A 19,330-nucleotide genomic window follows, 5' to 3' on the forward strand; every position below is an offset into this window, starting at 1 on the left:
TGCTCCAGCCCTGCAAGTGCAGACACCGACCCCTGTGCTACCAGCCAGCTATAGAGCCCTCAGTTTCCCACTCTTCTTCCTCTGCTGGAGGGGCAGGCAACCCCTCTGCCTCCTCTGCCCCCTTGCAGCCCCAGTCCCTGCCCCCTGCCCTGACCAAATGTGCTGGATTTTGCTTTTCTCCACTGCTGGGAGCAGGGGGAGGGTGATCTGAGGCAGCAGGGAGCACCACATAGGTCTGCACGTGCCTCTGCAGCTGCAGGCAGGTACCCCTGTGCTCCCTGCTGCCTCCAATCGCCCTCCCCCTGCTCCCACCAGCGAAGCAAAGCGAAATCCCAGACGTTTGGTCAGATTTTCAAAAAACAGCCCAAACAGAGATCAGAGGGCTCAAAAAGAGGACGTCTGGGAAAGCCCACACGCATGGTAACCCTACTTTAGCCGTCAGGACCAGGACTAGGAAAGAGGCAGTAGATTCTCCAGATCTTGACCCCGCCTCAGCTGTGTGTGGGAGGGTACTCTGGGACGGGCTTCAGCACAACCGAAATGAAGACCCCGGGTCTAGGAGTGGGTGACATTTGTAATCTGCAAGAACGGGGTGGAGGTGGTCTCATGATTTCAGGGCCTAAAGCCTCAAAGCAGCTCTGACTTCTCAGCCTTGCTAAGGGCGCTTTTCGAGGCGTTTGGACCGGCGTGTTTTGCGATGCAAAGCACGCATCGCGGGGGGAGGCGAGGGACAGAGGAGACGGCCCGGCCAGGCTACAGGCGAAGGGCCAGGGGCCCCGCGCGTAACGACCCTCCCCCGCCAGGGCCCCGGCAGGTGACGAAAACTGCTCCGGCAAGAAGCCGGCTTAGCCCCACCCCCGGCAGCTCGCCAGGCCAATCAGGCCAGCCGCCACCGCTGGCGCTCCGCTCTCCATGGCAACGAGCGGCGACGCAGCAAGTTCCGTCCCCTGCCCAGGCAGTCCACAGCCGGAGCCGGGCGTCAGGGGTGAACTACGTCACTGGGTCGGAGCAGGTCGGGAGGTGGCGCCTGCGCAGTGGAGCGTTGCGCACGCGCAGTAGCGGGCGCAGCTTCCTGCTGCGGGGGGCCCGCGTCTTGTTGGTGTGGGGCTGCTGTCCCGCGGGGCCTGGAGTGACCCGCCTCAGCGCCTCCTGCTTCCCCGGCCCGGCCACTGACATTGTCCGGGGGTGAGTTATCACCGGGTGGGGCCCCCGCCTTACCGCGGGCCCCGCCCGGGCCGGCCCCGGCTGTGCCCGCAGCGTCTAGCGGGTGGGTCAGTGCAGCTCGGACTCGCCGCGGGGGAGGGAGGTGGCTCGAAGCACCTGGGCCCTGTACCTGATTGGGGTGGGGAAGGGGCTGGGCGCGGTGCTCCCTGGGATACTGGGGGGTTGGGAGCGGTGCACCTTGGGATACCGGGGGGCTGCAAATTGCTCTTTCTCTCTGTGGCACAGGCGTGTGTTGCCCTCATGCCAGCTAGCATAGCCCAGAGTGACCCCTTGCCTGAAGGGACCCACCTTCGAGATCCTGGGAGGGCCTGAGTGAACAAGCTTTAGCACACAGACACATTTTAAGCGTCACTCTGTAACTTTGCCCATAATTGCCAGACTCTTCCATCAGGTTAGGAGTGGCTCCAGTTGATGAGTACTGAATAGTACTAAATGTTTTATATGCAATATGGAAAGCACTTTCGGAGGAGCCTGGCTGCCCACTGAGACGCAAAGCAGCACAGAGCTCTGTTTGCCAGAGTTGTTGGGTTTGCAGCTTTAAGGAATGGTGTTGATTTCAAGGAAATGTGAGGAGTGATTTCTGAAGTGTCAGGTTCATTGCCTGGCTCCATTTGAGCCTTGGTCTCCCTGCACAAAATGGCATTTCTTGTAGAACTCCCCCAACCTCTGATCCATACTGGGTCAATCGCCCTGGAGCCTGAAAGGCTCCTGACCACTTCTTATAGGCTACCAAGAAGTTTTGGTGATTTTGGCTTCTACCTTAGGGTGTCCTTAAACTGATAATGTAAGTGAAAAAATTAGGGTGCTGTTACCAGATGTCCTAGGCAGCAAGGTACCCTGAAGAAGCTAGTTGATTTGAATGTTTATTCCTTGTTAGTGGAAAGGAAACTGTGTTATAATAACTTCTAAACTACTCCCAGCATTTCTTTTAACTTGTTGTAATCATTTTATCATTTCAGGTAACACTCTCCATGAAGTGAAGAGGGTAGTTCTTTGGGGGGTGTTTTGATTAGGCTTTTGGAATGGTGTAAACAGGCAACATATGGAAGGCATCAAGATTTATAAGTGATGACAGTAAATTTGCCGTTAGAGGCATTTTTGTACCTCCTGATTAACACAAAAAGCATTTTGGGGAAGCAGAGAAACCAGCATCTGTACTATTTGTGTGGACCTAAGCTTTACTGGAGGAAAAACCATGCTATTCCTCTTAGGGTTATTCATACAAGCAAAAGTCAATGCAAATGGACCAGAAATAGAACACTATGGTATAGTAAAAATATCCATAGCCATGACTTCCTGTATTATAGAGTTTCTAAACTTTTAACTTCTTCTCCTGAGAGACTTAACAAAGTGAACAATCATATGTCACGAATAAAGAGTACTCTGGAATCTGTTTCTAAGGTTGTTTCTGGTACTCACAGTGAACTGGTGTCACGCATAGCTCGATTCAAGCCACATTCTGGCATTCTTGGAAAAGCTTTTGAAAGTAATGCTCATGAAAATAACCTCAAGGTAAATCTAGAAGAAAATAAACAAACAGCCAGGATTCAGGGAGATTACAGTGATAGTCTGGCTGCCAAGAAACCTGTTCATGTCAATGAACACTTGGAGTCTGCACTGATAAGTACAAGTAGTACTAATCAAGATATTTCAAAAGATTACCTTTTTCATGTAAGCCACTTCAGTACAAATTTTGGAGAGACTTACAACTTTTTAGCAAATCATATCAACTTGTACTTTGGCACTAATATTGTTATGGATCCACAAAAAAAAGGGAATGCTTTTCCACAGGACTGTAAGACTGAAGAAAGAAAGAAACTTGATTCAGAAAGTAAGATGACTAATGCAAATAGCACAAGTTCAGCATCTGCCTTAATTTCTGCCACAGAAACTCAAGATGCTGAGAAGACAAATACAGCTCTTCCAGCTTCACCTAAAAAGAGTATTGCAAGCTTCCTTTCGTACCCTAGTAACAGTGTACAAGCTTTTGTAGACAGCTATATTGGTGGCCTGGTTCCCAAATTAAGAGCTGAATCAAAAGCTGCTTCTGAAATGAAGGGTAAAGTAGAAGAACATGAGTCTGGGAAAGATGAAGAGCAAAATGGCAAAGAGAATAAATCTGCAGAAGAGAAAGAAAAACACCTGTTACTTCAGAGAGAAAAGGCAAGTCTTTGATTAACGTTTACAAATATTGAGCTTTTAGATGGTTGTTATCAGAAGCATATTAATTTTACCTTCTCTCATTGGGATATTTTTTTTTTCAAAGCTGCTTTAAAATTCATTTACTTAGGCGAGGCTTTATTGGAAGCCTCACCTACTACAACATTATTCTACTAGAATACATTGGTTCCTCTCTTTCCTAGCAGGGAGATCCCAGATAGGATAACAAATTTTCATCCATCACCTTTATTGGGACCATCCCTGTTGGGTTCCCCAGGGAGGGCATCTTGTAGCTCCTCCTATTCAATGTGTATATGAGGCTGATGGATGACATTGTGCATAATATAGAGAGAGATGCCATCAGCTCTGTTTCTCTTTCCCATCTGACCCAGGTGGTGCAGTTTCAGTTCTCTCCTAATGTCTGGCTTTAATTGGGGACTAGATGCAGGTGAACCAATTGAAACTGAATCCAAATAAAAAAAGAGGTGATGGTGGTAAAGAGACCATTTGACTTGGGCAGAGGAGGGTGGGATTGGGACTCTTTATCATTGCGGTTCAGCCTCCTCTTGTCACTCAAGTAAGCAGCCTCAAGGTTCTCCTGGATCCGCTGCTGCATCTGGATCTACAGGTGGTGGCGATGAAAGAGTTGGTGAAAGGCACTCCTAGGCAAGTGAGAAGGCTGTGGCTCTTTCTCTCAGACTTTGATCTGCCTACTGCCATCCATCCCTTCATAAGCTCAAGGCTATACTATGCTTTGAGCTTTATGTGGGGCTGCCCTTGAAAATGTGAAGCTGCAGCTAGTGCAAAATGCAGCAGTACACATGATGTGAGTGGGTTACCAAGAGCATGTAATGCCAGTGCTCCAGAGTCTGCACAAGCCCCCAATAGATTTCTGGATAACATTGAAGATGCTGGCAGTAGTGTTACTATGACTGGTGACTGGGAGAGTAGCGCTTGGTTCTGATTTGGGGAGGAGGAGAGGGAGAACAGAAAAATAACAGCTGCTTCTGACGTCTGGGAGCCATCCCTGCACCTTGGGCCACTGCTGTCCAAGGTATAGAACTGCTCTCTTTGTGCCTCTGGGTGCTGGTTTTAACTTACAAGACCCTAAACAGTTTGGGCCCTATGTATCTATGTGACTTCCTTCTCCCTTGTGCTCCTTCATGACCCCTGAGCAACCTTTTACAAGTCTGTTGGGCAAATACATGTTGGAAGAGGTTCTCCTCAGCTCTGAAACTCCCTCCCCCTTGAGGTCTGCCAGCCCAAGGCTGGACATCATTAGCAAGTGCTTCAAAATCTTCCCATTAGCAATGTTTCCTACAGTGGTAGGGAGGGGGAGCAGGGAGTGTTTCTCTTTTACATTGATAATATACTTGCTTTTTCTCTAGTTCACTTCTGTCTCAATAAGTTGTTTTATTCTCTTTCTGTTAGTCAGTTTGAGCCTTTGGGGAGGATAGCATATTAATTGATCGAATGAACAAATAAGTTGCTCACTACTTCAAGTAATTTAAGAAAATAAAATTCAGATAATAGCTTTTTCAGGTTTATATATGTTTCATGTTCTTTCCTTGTTTCTCTGAGTAGTTTCATGCTCTCTCTCTGCTTTGTCATCAGATTATTGCCAGAGTTAGTATTGATAACAGAACTCGGGCTTTAGTTCAGGCCTTAAGAAGAACCTCCAACCAAAGAATCTGTATCAACAGAATTGAAGAACTGTCTTACCACCTTCTGGAGTTTCCAGAAACCAGAGGAGTTGCAATTAAGGTGAAATTCATTTTTGTTTAACACACAAACTGCAGACACGCCAGTGTTATTAGTGACAGGTATCATAGAAAAGCATTCTTCTGCTTCACCTGCTCTTTTTTTTCTTTTTGGCAAAATTCATTTGAGGTTTTTTTCATTATTAATCTATTCCAAGAGATTTCATATGTAAGCTCTGATTGACAGCCCAAGGTCTAGGGCAGAATCATCAAACTTAAGTTTTCTGGTTGATATTTGTTTGTTAGGAATTCTTTCAATGTAAAAATGAACAAGACCTTCAACTGTGACCTTCATTTTGATTAACTTCTTTATAGCAGGTGTTTCCAACCTTTTTTAATAAGTGTACTCCCTGTAGCTGGATGTGGAGTGGTGGGGCAGAGGGAGGGGGTGGCACATGACTAGATATGGGGTTGGAGGAAGTGGTGCGCAGCTGGACACGGAACAGTGGCAGCACAGGGTGATGGGTGCAGTGGCTGCCACATGCAACCCCCCCCTCCCCCCCCCTCCCCCCCATGTCCAGCCAGACAGGTGATGCCAGTGTGGCCCACAGGGGGACGCCACTGCCCTTGCCCCACCCCAGCCCTGATCCTGGGAGGTGGTGGCATGGGGTGGTGGATGGTGGTGCTCTGTCCCCACTGCATGTGCATACTTAAGTACTTCTGGGTGTATGCATACTCCCGGTTGACAACCCCTGCTTTTATAGTATGACCCAAACAGGCCATTTAGAATGAGAAAGTATTCCATTTTCTGTCTTTACATAATACTAATGTAATATGAAAACATTTCCTGTTTGAGATGCCCTGCTTTTGTGTTGAATAAATACTTTGGGTTTTGGTCCTGGAGTTAAAATAAAAAGAAAATACCATATCTGTTCAGAAATAATAAAAGAAATTTACCTGATGTGCTGTTTAGCCAATATATCATATAATTAGCATCTTATTTGGATAAAACGCTATACCTGTAGTTGTCATAGTTATTAGAAGTGTTTAAATCTGACTCTTGATTATTATCTCTATATATATTATACTGTATTGATATACATTATATCATATATGATAATATATAAAATCCTTGCCCCCCTGTAGGATATGGGAAAAAAGGGTAAAATATATTCAGAAAAGCTATACTTATATGTAAATGCAAAATTGTATTTTAAAACTTAAGTTTTAAATATACTCATTAAATTTTTAAGCTGTCATTTCTGGTTTCAACTTTTCAGTAAACACAATTTTTTACTTCAACTACAGGAACAAATAATTCCATGCTTACTACGTTTGAGACAGGCACATGATGAAAATCTTCAGGCTTCTGTTAGGGAGGCTTTGGCTATAATTGGATATACCAACCCTGTGAAGGGCCGGGGAGTTCGAGTCCTTGCTATCGATGGAGGAGGAACGAGGTAGGACTGAAGCCTTTAAATACCAATAGATTTCTGTAAACTCCAATGGTATCTAAATTTGAAGTCAGTGGCCCATAAACCTAGGCTTTCATTCTGAAACTATTTACAGTTCCATGATAATGGAAACTCTAGTTTTGAACCAGGACTCTAGTAACATATGCTTAATCTTGTATGTATGACTAGTCCCTTTTTTCTGTGGAATAGGTTTATGCAGGTGAGTAAACCAAGTATAGAAGTGTTTTCTGAATTGGGCTATTTTTTGAAGGCAAGTAAATGAAACAAACTTAAGAGGTTTCATGTAAGCAGTCTTCTATATTCTTGAATCAAGCTTCTGTGTCATTTCCCCTGCCCTTCACCATCCCCCCCAGCTGGTTCTGTGGGTCATTATGAAACTTTCCCCCAGACAGGGCCCTTCCCCAACTCACCTGCCACACCTTGATGTTGAATTCAAGGAGGGGTTCAGTTAGATCTTGTTAATGCTTCCGTCTGGGTTCACTCATGGTACCTCTGAGGCTGATGTGGGACTCCGCCTCCCTGACATCTCTTCCACTTACCAACCACTGTTGATGGTGACTTAAGATCCTGCCTGCCACCGTGAACTCCAAGCTTTTATCTAAATCCACTTGTCACACTCACCCCATCTCTTTGTCTTCTGGTTGCCTCCTGGGACGAAACTAAAAGGCTGTCTTGGCCTCTTCCCTCCACTACGTCTTCTCCCCCTTTTTACTACTGTTCCTTTGAAGCAGGATACAGTGATAAACCAAAAGAAAATAAATAACTCTTTCTACTATGACTCCCCCTTTCTTTATTGCAGGGGGTCCATTATCTCTCTGCCCTGACTTCAAAGAGCAGAGCCCTAAAGCGCACCCTGCTTTATTCTAATCAGACTTCAGTCAGGGTCCTTTTGTCCTCTGGCAGTGCTCCTGCTGGCACCTTGTCCCTACAGGTGGGCTCTCGCCTCCCACAGCAGGTATTTCTCTCATTCCCCTCTCTGGCACCCTCAGTGTCTTGTAAATTCCCTGCGGCAGCACACTGGACTGATGTCATCAGCTGTGCACTGCCTACCCAGACGGAGAGGGAGCTTAAAAAGTGTTGCAGCTATGCTGTGTACTGCACTGGTCTGGGCTCCTTCCCCAGTAAGTTTGGGTGCGTCTTCTCTGACTCTGGTCTCTTCTGGACCAGGTCTGAACAGGGGGTATAAGGACAGGGTTCATGCGGGGTACTCAGGCAACCACATTCTGATAGTTAGATTTGGCCATAATAAAAAAGTATTTTGATTTTTGTTGTTTGTTTGTTTTTCTTTATCTTAACCAACTGCATTGGGTGTTATGCCCTTAACTTGGCTAAGTGACTGGGGAAAACTCACAAAATCCAATCACTAATGTCCAAAACTGCTGCATGGTACTAAGCTCCTAATACGCAGGAGTTCTTGCATATTCTGGAAAAGAATAGAGCACAAAATAATTATCCTATACCTTACAAGAAGTAGGAACTTTACCATTGCTGGTTTTCTGCCTTAGTAACTCACCTAGACTTTTCTTCTAAGCAAGAATGAATTGACTGGTGGGGAAAGCAGTGTTTTAAAGTGTCTTGATTTCTGTGTCCTTTTCTGCTTAAATCACTTGCTTTTAGTTGTTTGGTTATTTTTGATATCACATCTCCATAATTAGGTTCAGGCTTGCAAACATTTATACATGCACTTCATTTTTATGTCCATCAGCAGTCCTTTTGAACTCAAAGAATCTAGTATTCTATAAAAGTTAAATATGCAAAACTATCTGCAGGTTTGAATCCTAAATTTTTCAAAAAATACTTTTTCCATGAATTTACTGATTGAAAATACTATACTTGCCATTCCCAATACGCCGTTTCCTGAGCTTATAGTTATTTGTAAATAGTATTTGATGCATATTAGCAGTACTTCTTTTCAGTTAGGGTTAAGTCTGTGACAAGTTTTAAGTACAAAAACTATTTAGTTATCCAAGTACAAATATTTTTTCCTCTTTTCTTTACTTTAAGGAGATATCTTTTTTCTCTCCATTGGCATAGTTCCATATTAAGTGTTGTTAATAGACTCCAGGATAAGTTATTTTTGAGCTTATAACATAAAATAGACCAGTAGCCCCCAAATGAAAAGTTTTCAGAAAGTTGAGGAAAATATGAAAATGTAACACAATGCCTGTTTTCATCCCTACCATTATTCTCAGATCTAGATCTGGACTATACAAACAAATTTATACCTAATCCTGTACAGTCCTTTCTAGCATAAGTAAGAGTTGTGAAATGAATTATACTTGTCTGAAATAAAACGTAATTATGAGTACAGAGATGTAATTATCAGTGTTAGTCTCAAGTCAGGCAGAAGGCAGCACAGTATAGCACCTTCAAGACTAACTTGTTCAGACAGGCATAAGCCTTTGTCTGTAAGATGAGTGCAAACTTTTGGAAACTTGTTAGTGAGATGAGTGGTGGCAACGTTAATTGCTGTGGGTTCTTGGCCCTTGATCAGTGGGGCGGATCCAGCTTCACGGAGAGCCCTGAAGTCCGGATCCAGAGCACAGAGCTGTTATCTGGCCTGCAGGCCCAGAAGTTTGGCGGCAGGTGCAGCCACAGCAGTTAATACTGCCACTTGCAAATTTCTAAGTTCATGGGCAGTCCTGTGGACCAGATGATATGGCCACAAACTACAGAACTAGACCTTAGAGTTGTTGAGTTTGACGCCCCTGAATTGATGCACTGGGGAACAATGTTTATAAAAGCTATTCCAGGTGATACGGTAAGAATCTAGTCTTCATTGAGACCATAGATAGCTATGAGTAGAGTTGTTATGGCAGAGGAATCAGGTTGTCTGCAGCTTGGGTTTCTCAAGCTCAGCTGAAAGTGATGTACAGAAGAAAGAGACTTGGGGGTCATCATTGACCACAAGATGAACATGAGCCTGCAATGCGATGCTGTGGCTAGTAAAGCGACCAAAATGCTGGCGTGCATCCATAGATGCTTCTCGAGCAAATCCCGGGACGTCATTCTCCCCTTGTACTCGGCCTTGGTGAGGCCACAGCTGGAGTACAGTTTTGGGCTCCACAATTCAAAAAGGATGAAGCTTGAGAGAGTCCAGAGGAGAGCCACGCGCATGATCAGAGGTCAGGAAAACAGATCTTACAATGACAGGCTGAGAGCCACGGGACTCTTTAGCCTGGAAAAGCGCAGGCTCGGGGTGATCTGATGGCCACCTATAAGTTTATCAAGGGTGACCACCAGGATCTGGGGGAATGTCTGTTCACCAGAGCGCCCCAAGGGATGACGAGGTCGAACGGTCACAAACTCCTGCAAGACCGTTTCAGGCTGGACATAAGGAAGAATTTCTTTACTGTCTGAGCCCCCAAGGTCTGGAACAGTCTGCCAGCGGAGGTGGTTCAAGCACCTACATTGAACACCTTCAAGAGTAAATTGGATGCTTATCTTGCTGGGCTCCTATGACCCCAGCTGACTTCCTGCCCTTTGGGGGCTGGACTCGATTGATCTCCCGAGGTCCCTTCCAGCCCTAATGTCTATGAAATCTATGAAATTTATTTCAGACTCCATTATGAATGTGAATACAACATGCTGTGAACAAAATACACTAATTTTGTGGCCAGCGTTCAAGGGAAATAGCAGGTGTAAGGTTGTTTTTGCCAGTTTAACTTCCTGCCGTCTAGGATTCTGCCTCTGATTACATATAAACTATGGAGCTGCTTTCATAGATTAACTTCTTTTGGTTGCTATTATCATGTCTAGTTTTGAAGCAATAAAGTATAAAAGTGAATGACATCAGATTTTGTTTTCCATTTACTGAGGCAGCCAGGTATATCCAAATAGCATAGCATTTTAGTTCTTGTACTTAATGTTAGGTTTCTGGGCTTGCTCTGCAGTAAATGTCTTGTGTAGATGTGTTCAGGGATACTCAATATATACTTCCTCTCTCGCTTTTATCCTGGTATTGCTAATTACAAGTGTTATTTTAACATAGGAGCAGCCATGCTGCAGCACTGGTTCTACAAGTGGCATAGGCAGCCTCTGCGTGACACAGCTGATTGGGGAGGGAGCAGGCAGCTCAATGGCAGATCTGATGCTCTTCTTTCTGCTCCCTGCCTGATCAGGCAGGGGAAAGAGATTGGAGTGACACTTGGGAAGGGCACGGGGCTAATTCATGGCACATGTTGTACCTAAAAGGTTGCCCCCACCACCCCATGTTAAAATGCCTCTTACTCTTTGAAATACCTATATATTCTGTCTCCTTTCTTAGGTGTTGCTTAGCCCAACATTATTTATTTTGTTCACATGATTCTTTGTGTGTGTTTTGCAATTCTGTTTCAGGGGTATAGTGGCACTTCAGACTCTGCGCAAGTTAGTAGAACTTACTGGAAAGCCTGTCCATCATCTTTTTGACTACATTTGTGGTGTAAGCACAGGTAAGTAGTATTCTGTAGGGTGGATTTTTGTGATAAACTTTCGTGCCCAGGGTTTCATTTTTATTAAATTTAAGTTTTTCTAAAATTTTCATATTGCCAAAGGACAAAAACCTTAATCTTGTTAAATGTGAACGTGTGTGTGTGTGTGTAAGAGAGAGGTGGGTTGGAGGGAGAAGAGGGGGAACGGTTGGGGTGTATAAAATGTAAGACCTTGTTTAAAATTTTATCACTACTTTTTCCAGATAAAAGCTTAGATGACCAAAACATGCTAGTTGAGCTATAGACAGATATGTATCTGTATATGTATCTCTCTTATAAATAAGAGTATATATTTCTTTTTAATTGGAGGTTTCAGCTTGATTTTGTGTTGGGTCATTGAATTATGAGAGTAATTAGCATAAGAGGTCCATTTAGCACTGAATTATGTCAAGACAATTGGTGTTCCATAATTACTCAAATATGAGTCTCTGCAGTCACTGAAGTGCAATGTAGTGTAGCTATCCAAGCTAGTTAGCTAGCTGCAGCAACATCAAGCTTGCCACAGACCTCATCAGTGAATGTGTAGTATGGATATACTCCAAGGATTTTATTGCAGTTTCTGAACAATAAAATGCCCTTTTCCAGAAAAATAAATAAAATAGATGCATTAATATTAATATACAGTGACCTGCACCTTCTCGTCCTTAACATTTAACGAGTTTTGTGTGGTGGTGGTGGTGTTTGTGAATGACACAGAAATCCACTGCCTCTGTGGCATTATGTTCTAAAATATTTAAGTCACACAGTTTTATTGATATAGTTTGAAGTTGTTTATCATGGAACCATAGAAAATTAGGGTTGGAAGGGACCTCAGGAAGTCATAACCCCTTGCTCAAAGCAGGACTATCCCTAACTAGATCATTCCAGCCAGGGCTTTGTCAAGCCAGGCCGTAAAAGCCTCCAAGGATGCAGATTTCACCACCTCCCTAGGTAACCTGTTCCACTGCTTCACCACCATCCAAGTGAGAGTTTTTCCTAATATCCAGCCTAAACTTCCCTTGCTGCAACTTGAGACCATTGCTCTGTGTTCTGTCATCTGCCACCACTGAGAATAGTCTAGCTCCATCCTCTTTGGAACCACCTTTTCAGGTAGTTGAAGGCTGCTATTAAATCCCCCTCAGCCTTCTCTTCTGCAGAGTAAATAAGCCAGATTCCCTTGGTTTCTCCTGAGAAGTCATGTGCCCCAGTCCCCTAACAATTTTTGTTGCCCTCCACTGGACTGTCCCCAACTTGTCCACATCCTCTCTGTAGTGGGTGGCCAAAACTGGATAAAGTACTCTGGATGTGGCCTCGCCAGTGCTGAATAGAGGGGAATAATTACTTCCATTGATCTGCTGGCAACCCAGTATGCTGTTAGATTTTTTGGCAACAAGCACACACTGTTGACTTATATCCATCTTATTGTCCATCGTAGCCCCCAGGTCCTTTTCTGCAGACCTGCTGCTTAGTCAGTCATTCCCCAGCCTATACCAGTGCATGGGACTCTTTCATCCTAAATGCAAGACTTTGCACTTCTCCTTGTGCAAAGTTTATGATGAAGTGCATTAGTATGTAAGATAGAGCTTGATCTGAGTCATATGAATTGCGGAACTTAATGACTAATAAAATTTATAATTGCTTAAGTCTGTATTGTTTGCACACACACACTATAAAGAATCTTTAATTGTACACCTTAGGCAGTGATATAAGTAAAGATTTTCGAGAATAGATAAGGAAGTGGCACTAATTACTTATAAGCATTGTTTCTGTGACTTGATGCTCTCTTAAACAGCTTAACTTTTTTATAAAAAGAAAAGGTGGCATCAGTGTAAAAATATATTGTGCGTGTCTTTTGGAGGGGGGGTGTTGTAGTGTTTTAAGTTTAACATATTTGTTTTTCCATTTCTGGTGAAAAGCCCTGCATGCTGTGACAGTTTTTCTGTCAGCAAAAGTGGGGCTCTAAGCAGTTTTAATGCAGAAAGCTGCTGAACTGGGTTTGGGGTTGGGTTGTGGGGAGAAGCAAAAGTAGTTGTTTCCTTCAAAGATACTGACAGCCTATGGGACAAGACAGGGTAAGAAGCAGTTCTCTCCAGGAGAGAGTGCAGGCTGTCAAGTGTGTTGAGTTTTTATATTTCCTTTGGCTTGCATACCAAACTGCTATCCTTATCTGAATGTGGCTGTCCTGTTTCTGGTAAATCTGATCTGCCATCTACTTGGGGAGTATACAGTATCTTCGAACGCTCCCAAGCCTCTCCTTAACGTTCCTCACACTTAGCTGTAAGAATGACATTTGGTGGGTAAATGCATGCTCTGCCTAGTTAGGGAGCCCTAAGGAGAACATGTGAGGATAGTGCTCAAGTATGTTTCTTTCATAAGATCTGCCTATTCGCCTACCATGTAAGTGCTTCTCTCAGTTCATCTATCATCATTCTTTCAGATTTGTTAAAGTCTTTTAGCTGTCTTCCTATCTATATTGCACCTTGTATTATTCAGATATCACTATGTTCTTTTCAAGAACTTCTGGTATCCCTATCCCTTTTGGGCAACTTCAGGAGGAGGTGCAATTCTTCTCTGGAAAAGGAGGTGGCTCCAAAATATCTAATAGCCTTTTCCTTGGAGTCTCAGAACAGTAGAGATTCCCCGTGCCTGAAGAAGGGTGACTGCACCAGAAAGCTTGCTAAGAACTTTTTTCCAACTACTTAATTGGTCTAATAAAAAATATCACATTTACTCAAAGAACTTTGCCTGCCTAATAGACTTAGATTTGGCTGCATTTAAAAAAAATAAGACACCGTAATTATCCTGGTACTCATTTAAAAAAATTATATTTATCCTATAAGTACGGCATATCACTAGGTTACATGAATGTGATGTGCTGTATATTACAAAACAGTTCACCTTTATGTGGAAATCTGATTACTTTATTTCTTCTCCCTCTAATTCTCTATTAATATAATCTTATCCTGAAATATATTAACAGAGATCACAATGATGAGCAGCCTGCATTCCCAAAGATGTATGTAATAGAATCACAAATGCTAAGGGAGGAGAAAACTTTTTGGTCTATTCAGTAGTACAAATATGCACGTAAAATAGTTTCCTAATATATATTTTTCTAGTGCTCTGAGAAGTCTACTTTTTAAGTGACTTAAGCAGTGAGGCTCTGTTTTCTTTTGAAAATAATTATACTAACAGGATCTTTTCTGATGGCTGTTTCAGTCAAGACTGGCACTTTTTTTCTGATAGTGAGTCTGAATTGTCTTTTTCAGTTTAATCCCTCTTACTACTTGTTTACACATGTTTCACTTTTCTTAATACTTGTTCTTCTTTATAAGCATTTGTTCTTACTAATACACATTCTCTGCATTCTGCTTATGCTGTTCTTTTAGTCAACTTAAGTACTGCTTTGGTAGACTTTTTTTTTACTGGTTCCTAACATGTTTGTTATATAGGTCATACATGACTTCATATGTATTTGTAACACCTTCCAGTTTGCATTAATACAAGCTTTGAATTTAATTACGTCTCAGCTACATTTCTTTCAGCTGTATTTTCATTTGTGCTAGCTGCTAATTGATTGTAGATTGCAGTGTTGGTAACTTTCGTAACAGTGGGCACGTGTACATGTTGCCCTGCAGTGATGTTACTGCGCCATGCTTTAGTACTTCCTTTTCCAAGTACTAAGGCATGGCTCAGTAACTGCCCATACTGTGCTGTATGCTCGGCACGGTTATTTTTAGCAGCTACTTCGCTGTAGCAGCCCACTGTAACAAGGGAGAGTGCCGCTGTGGTGATGTATGCTGGTCATGTGTAGATACCTGTGGATGCTACATCACTGTAACGCATTGCTATGGTGATGTAACATCACTTGTAGATGCACCCAGTAGGTTGTTTATAGAGTTGTCTTCAGTGGTATATTTCATGTCAAAGCAGCTGGATAATATCATCCTATCATGGATATCACACCTGTCCTCAAAGAAACTGTTGTGATATGTTGTGTTGTCTTAAATCTGTTTTGTCCTATTTTGCACACATACTTTTCAGATACAATTGCATATAGTTTCAGCATTTAAGAGTTAGGCTTTTTTGATGCACACTAGATGGCAGTATAAATGAATGGCTAATTATAAGGGGTGTAGGTTGTAGCTGTGTTGGCCTAAGGACATAGACAGACAAGATTCTTTGGGTAAATCCAGTATATTTTATTAGATCAACTCAAATAGTTGGAAATAGTTGGCTAATTATAAAACATTTGCTGTAAAATATAGTATCAAATACCTGAAAGTCTTATTTTTCAAAGCTTTCCTGGAATCTCTTCTACAGCTTTAGATTTGTCATACAGTATTACAAAGAGTAAAAAATATATATTGTTAAGGCTTTTGATTTAAAGCTATACCCTACAGCTCTCCTAGATTTCATGTACTAGTTTGCTTTTCCAAATAAAACTGTGGTTTCATAGTAGCTAGGGTCAGGAGGGACCTGAATAGATCATCTAGCCTGACCCCCTGCCACAGGCAGGAATGAATGCTGGGTTCACAAGACCCCAGACAGGTGATCATCTAATCTCTTTTTGAATTTACCCAAAGCAGGGGCAAGGACAACTTCCCTAGGAAGTTGGTTCCAGGTTCTGGCCACCCTAACTGTAAAATATTGCTGCCTGATCTCTAACCTAAACCATTCTCCATCAGCTTATTACCATTGTTCCTCGTCACCCCAGGTGGTGCTGGGGAGAATAGGGCTCTTCCTATTTGCTGATGATCTCCCCTGATGAGTTTGTAGGCAGCCAGCCACCAGGTTCCCCCGTCAGCCTCCTCTTGCCGAGGCTGAACAGGTTCAGGTCCCTCAGTCTCTCCTCGTAGGGAGAGTGGTTTTAAGGTAAGTATAAGGTAACTATTAGGTAATTAATTTTTTGTAGAGACAAATCAAACAATCTTGTTTTCTCTGAGAAAAACTGCCTCTTCGGTTACACCCACTCAAATATGTTGATTTGATCTCTGAACAAAAAATTAGTTTATGGCACAAACCTCAGTTGATCATACTTTTTAAGGTAGAAACATTAACATATGAATTAATGGTGTTTTCTGTAACTTAATACAGCTATCTTGTGTCATCCTAAGTTGCATTTTCAATTTAAAACCCCCTTTTTTTTTGTTTTTTAGGAGCTATATTAGCATTTATGTTGGGGTTGTTCCATATCCCACTGGATGAATGTGAAGAGCTGTATCACAAATTAGGATCAGATGTTTTTAAGCAGAATGTCATTGTTGGGACAGTCAAAATGGGCTGGAGCCATGCGTTTTATGACAGTGATACCTGGGAAAAAATGCTCAAGTAAGTGAAAAGTAATTTCTAGAAATCTTTGGTTTTGTTGCTGTTAAATTGCAAACAGTAGTTTAAAAACAACAGAAAGATAGTGATACATGATACCAGTATCTTTTGAATTAGCTGGTTGCTTTTGTATTGCCAGAATATTTGAGTCATAATGATTCCTCTGTTTCTAGGGACTAAAATGAGATATGGTGCACTGGTTTCTGATTATATGTCCATATGCTCCCCAGCTCAGCTAATTTTAACTCATTATATGTCTGCTAGCAATCTTGCTAGCCGCCTGCTATGCATTTTCCCTGTAGGAAAAGTGCTAGAAAGTGAAATGGTATGCTGTGCCAAAGACCCCTCATCTTAAGTACTATATTAAGTCTTCTTGCCTTTTGCATTTTTTCTTTAGAAAAGAAAAACACAAAGATATAATGGATATCTTTTTGCATTACCATAAAACCTTTTGATTAAAAAAAGATAAATATTTAGTTTTCTATCTATAGTACTAGTAGATGTGGAGAGCATTGAATCAAAGAAAATCAGGGTTGGAAAGGACCTGAGGAGGTCACATAGTTCAACCAGCTGCTTAAAGCAGGACTATCTCCAACTAGATCATTCCAGTCAATGCTTTGTCTAGCCAAGTCTTAAAAACATCCAAGGATGAAGATTCCAGCACCTCTCTGGGTGCTACTAGCGAAAACATTTTCTCTAATATCTAATCTAAACTTCCCTTGTTGCAACTTGAGACCATTTTTCCTTGTTCTGGTATCTGCCCCCTCTGAGAACAGTCTAGCTCCATCCTCTTTGAAACCCCGCTTCAGGTAGTTGAAGGCTGCTATCAAATCCCCTCTCAGTCTTCTCTTAAGCAGATTAAGTAAGACCAGTTACCTCAGCCTCTCATAAGTTATGTCCCCAGCCCCCAAACCATTTTTGTTGCCCTCCACTGGACTCTTCAACTTGTCCACATCCTTTCTGTAGTGGGGGGCCCAAAACTGGACACAGTACTCCAGATGTGGTCTCAATGGTGCTGACTAGAGGAGAATAATCACTAGCTGGAAATGCTTGTACTAATGCAGCCTAGCATGCTGTTAGCCTTCTGTGCAACATGGGCACATTGTTGGCTCATATTCAGCTTATTGTCCACTGTAACCTCTAGGTCCCTTTTTGAAGACCTGCTGTTTAGACAGTTCATTCCCAGACTGTACTGGTGCATGGGACTGTTCCATCCTAAGTGTAGGACTTTGCACTTGTCCTTATTGAACCTCATGAGATTTTTGAGATTTCTGGCAGAACCAGAAAGCAGAGAAGCAGATCAGGCAGGGAGTACAGGCAGAGCACAACACTCAGACTGTGAAGGGGAACAGGGCAGGGAGCAGAAGGCAGAGCAGCCAGTTGGGCAGAGGGAATGACAGTCAGAGAGGATTCATAGCTAATTTGTGGCTTGAATGCCAAAAATGTTGGCCCTTCCTGTTATATGGTGTTCTTAAGAGAAAATGGTCTGTGGCAGCAGTTCCCAACCTTGGGGTCATGACTGCATTTGTGGTTGCAATAATAAAAAATGGGGTTGCAAAGATTATCATAGATTTCCTCCTTTGAAGGAGAAACAGCAGGAAATGGTGGATTCCCCTTGCAGGTTAGCAGAGTTCCAGCCTGCATGGAGCTGCTTGGGACGGGGGGGGAGTGGGAGGAGGGCGATCAGGCAGAAGGCACCACGTGCATGTGTGTGAGCACATGCGCACACACACACACAGCAGCCAGGTACCATGGAAAGCAGTTCCTGCAGCTCCTTCCAGGTAAGTCTATGGGGTGGCAGGGGGGAGAGTAGATTGAGGCCCCCACAGTGAGGGAGGGAGGGAGGAAGTGGAGCAGGGCTAGGGCTAGGGACACTGCCCAGCTGGGCTAGTGCATGGGGCCTCAGTCTGGGGCAGGAATATAGGGCCTGATTGGGGGTTCAGGATGTGTAGCCATGGGTAACTTTTTTCTGGGGGTGGTGGTGGGGGCTGGATCTCTGCAACTGCATGCACTCCTGAGGAGGGAGGCACAGCTGGGCATTTGAGCCCCTCCAGTTTTGTGCACATGATGGGGGCAGGTGTGGGCTTGGGGCTCCCCACCGTGCTGCCCTCCCCTAGGGTCTCCATCGCAGAGCAGAGTGGAGAGGATCAGTGGTGTTGCTGGAAGTCCCACGCTGGCTGCGCCGCCGTGGCAAGACATCCCCTGCCTACCCAGCAGCAGTAGGAGACACAGCCCCATGCTACCACTGATGCCAGGTGGGCAGGGGGCACTTCACTGTGGTGGTGCAGCCAGTATGGGGCTCCTGGCAGTGCCACCAACCCTCCCTGCCCTCCTGCATTGAGTCCCACCCACTGGGCTGAGGAGGCTCCTGGAGGGATGGCAACAGGATGGGGAGCCCCAAGCCCAATGGGCAGCCCACATCCTCCCACCCTCATGGGCTCCACTTCACTCATGCCACCTGTGGGAGAAGGTGGGGAGGGAGTCAGTGTCTGCACTTTACTTCGATTGCAGCAGCTGCAAGGGCTTGGACACTGCTGGGGGGGTGGTAAGGGGCCACAGCCCTGGTCTTGTAGCCCTGGCAGCTGGGGGATGCCCTCTGACAGGGGGCTGTGAGTTGTGAGTGAGGGGCCCCAGCAGGGCTGATGGAGTAGGCGGCTGTGGGTAGGGAGTGAGGGGCCCTAGCAGGGCCAGGGGGCTGTGGGTGAGGAATGAAGGGCACCTTGAGGGGGAGGGGAGTGCTATGGGTTGTTACCAAAGGGCCATACTGAGGAAATGGGGTTGTGCTGAGGAAAAGGTTGGGAAGCCCTGGTCTGTGGCTTACTGTGCATCATCAGACAAGCTTACTTTGGCTTGCTGTTTAACTCTGATCCTTGATGACCTTAATGAGAGCTGAGTATTCTTGTAAGTCCAGGTCCTGTTTAATAGGTGTCTGTTGTTGGTGGAAGAAAAAAAAAAGAGTAATGAGGTAACTACTGGTGTACTTATTTTCCTC

At 44.0% G+C, this 19,330-nt stretch overlaps 1 protein-coding gene across 1 annotated transcript in view; it reads left to right on the forward strand.

Moving 5' to 3' along the window:
• The first annotated feature begins 1,028 nt into the window (after positions 1–1,028).
• Positions 1,029–19,330, forward strand: part of PNPLA8 (patatin like domain 8, phospholipase A2) — a 75,010-nt gene continuing 56,708 nt past the window's right edge. The window contains exons 1-6 of the mRNA XM_090042302.1: positions 1,029–1,185; positions 2,184–3,387; positions 4,999–5,148; positions 6,393–6,544; positions 10,898–10,992; positions 16,170–16,341. Of these exons, the coding sequence (XP_089898428.1) occupies positions 2,293–3,387; positions 4,999–5,148; positions 6,393–6,544; positions 10,898–10,992; positions 16,170–16,341 (1,664 nt within the window). The 5' untranslated portion in view covers positions 1,029–1,185; positions 2,184–2,292. The remainder of the gene's footprint in view (positions 1,186–2,183; positions 3,388–4,998; positions 5,149–6,392; positions 6,545–10,897; positions 10,993–16,169; positions 16,342–19,330) is intronic.

Source organism: Crocodylus siamensis, chromosome 4 (genome assembly GCF_052110815.1).
Source record: "Crocodylus siamensis isolate JL-2025a chromosome 4, ASM5211081v1, whole genome shotgun sequence".
NCBI lineage: Eukaryota > Metazoa > Chordata > Crocodylia > Crocodylidae > Crocodylus > Crocodylus siamensis.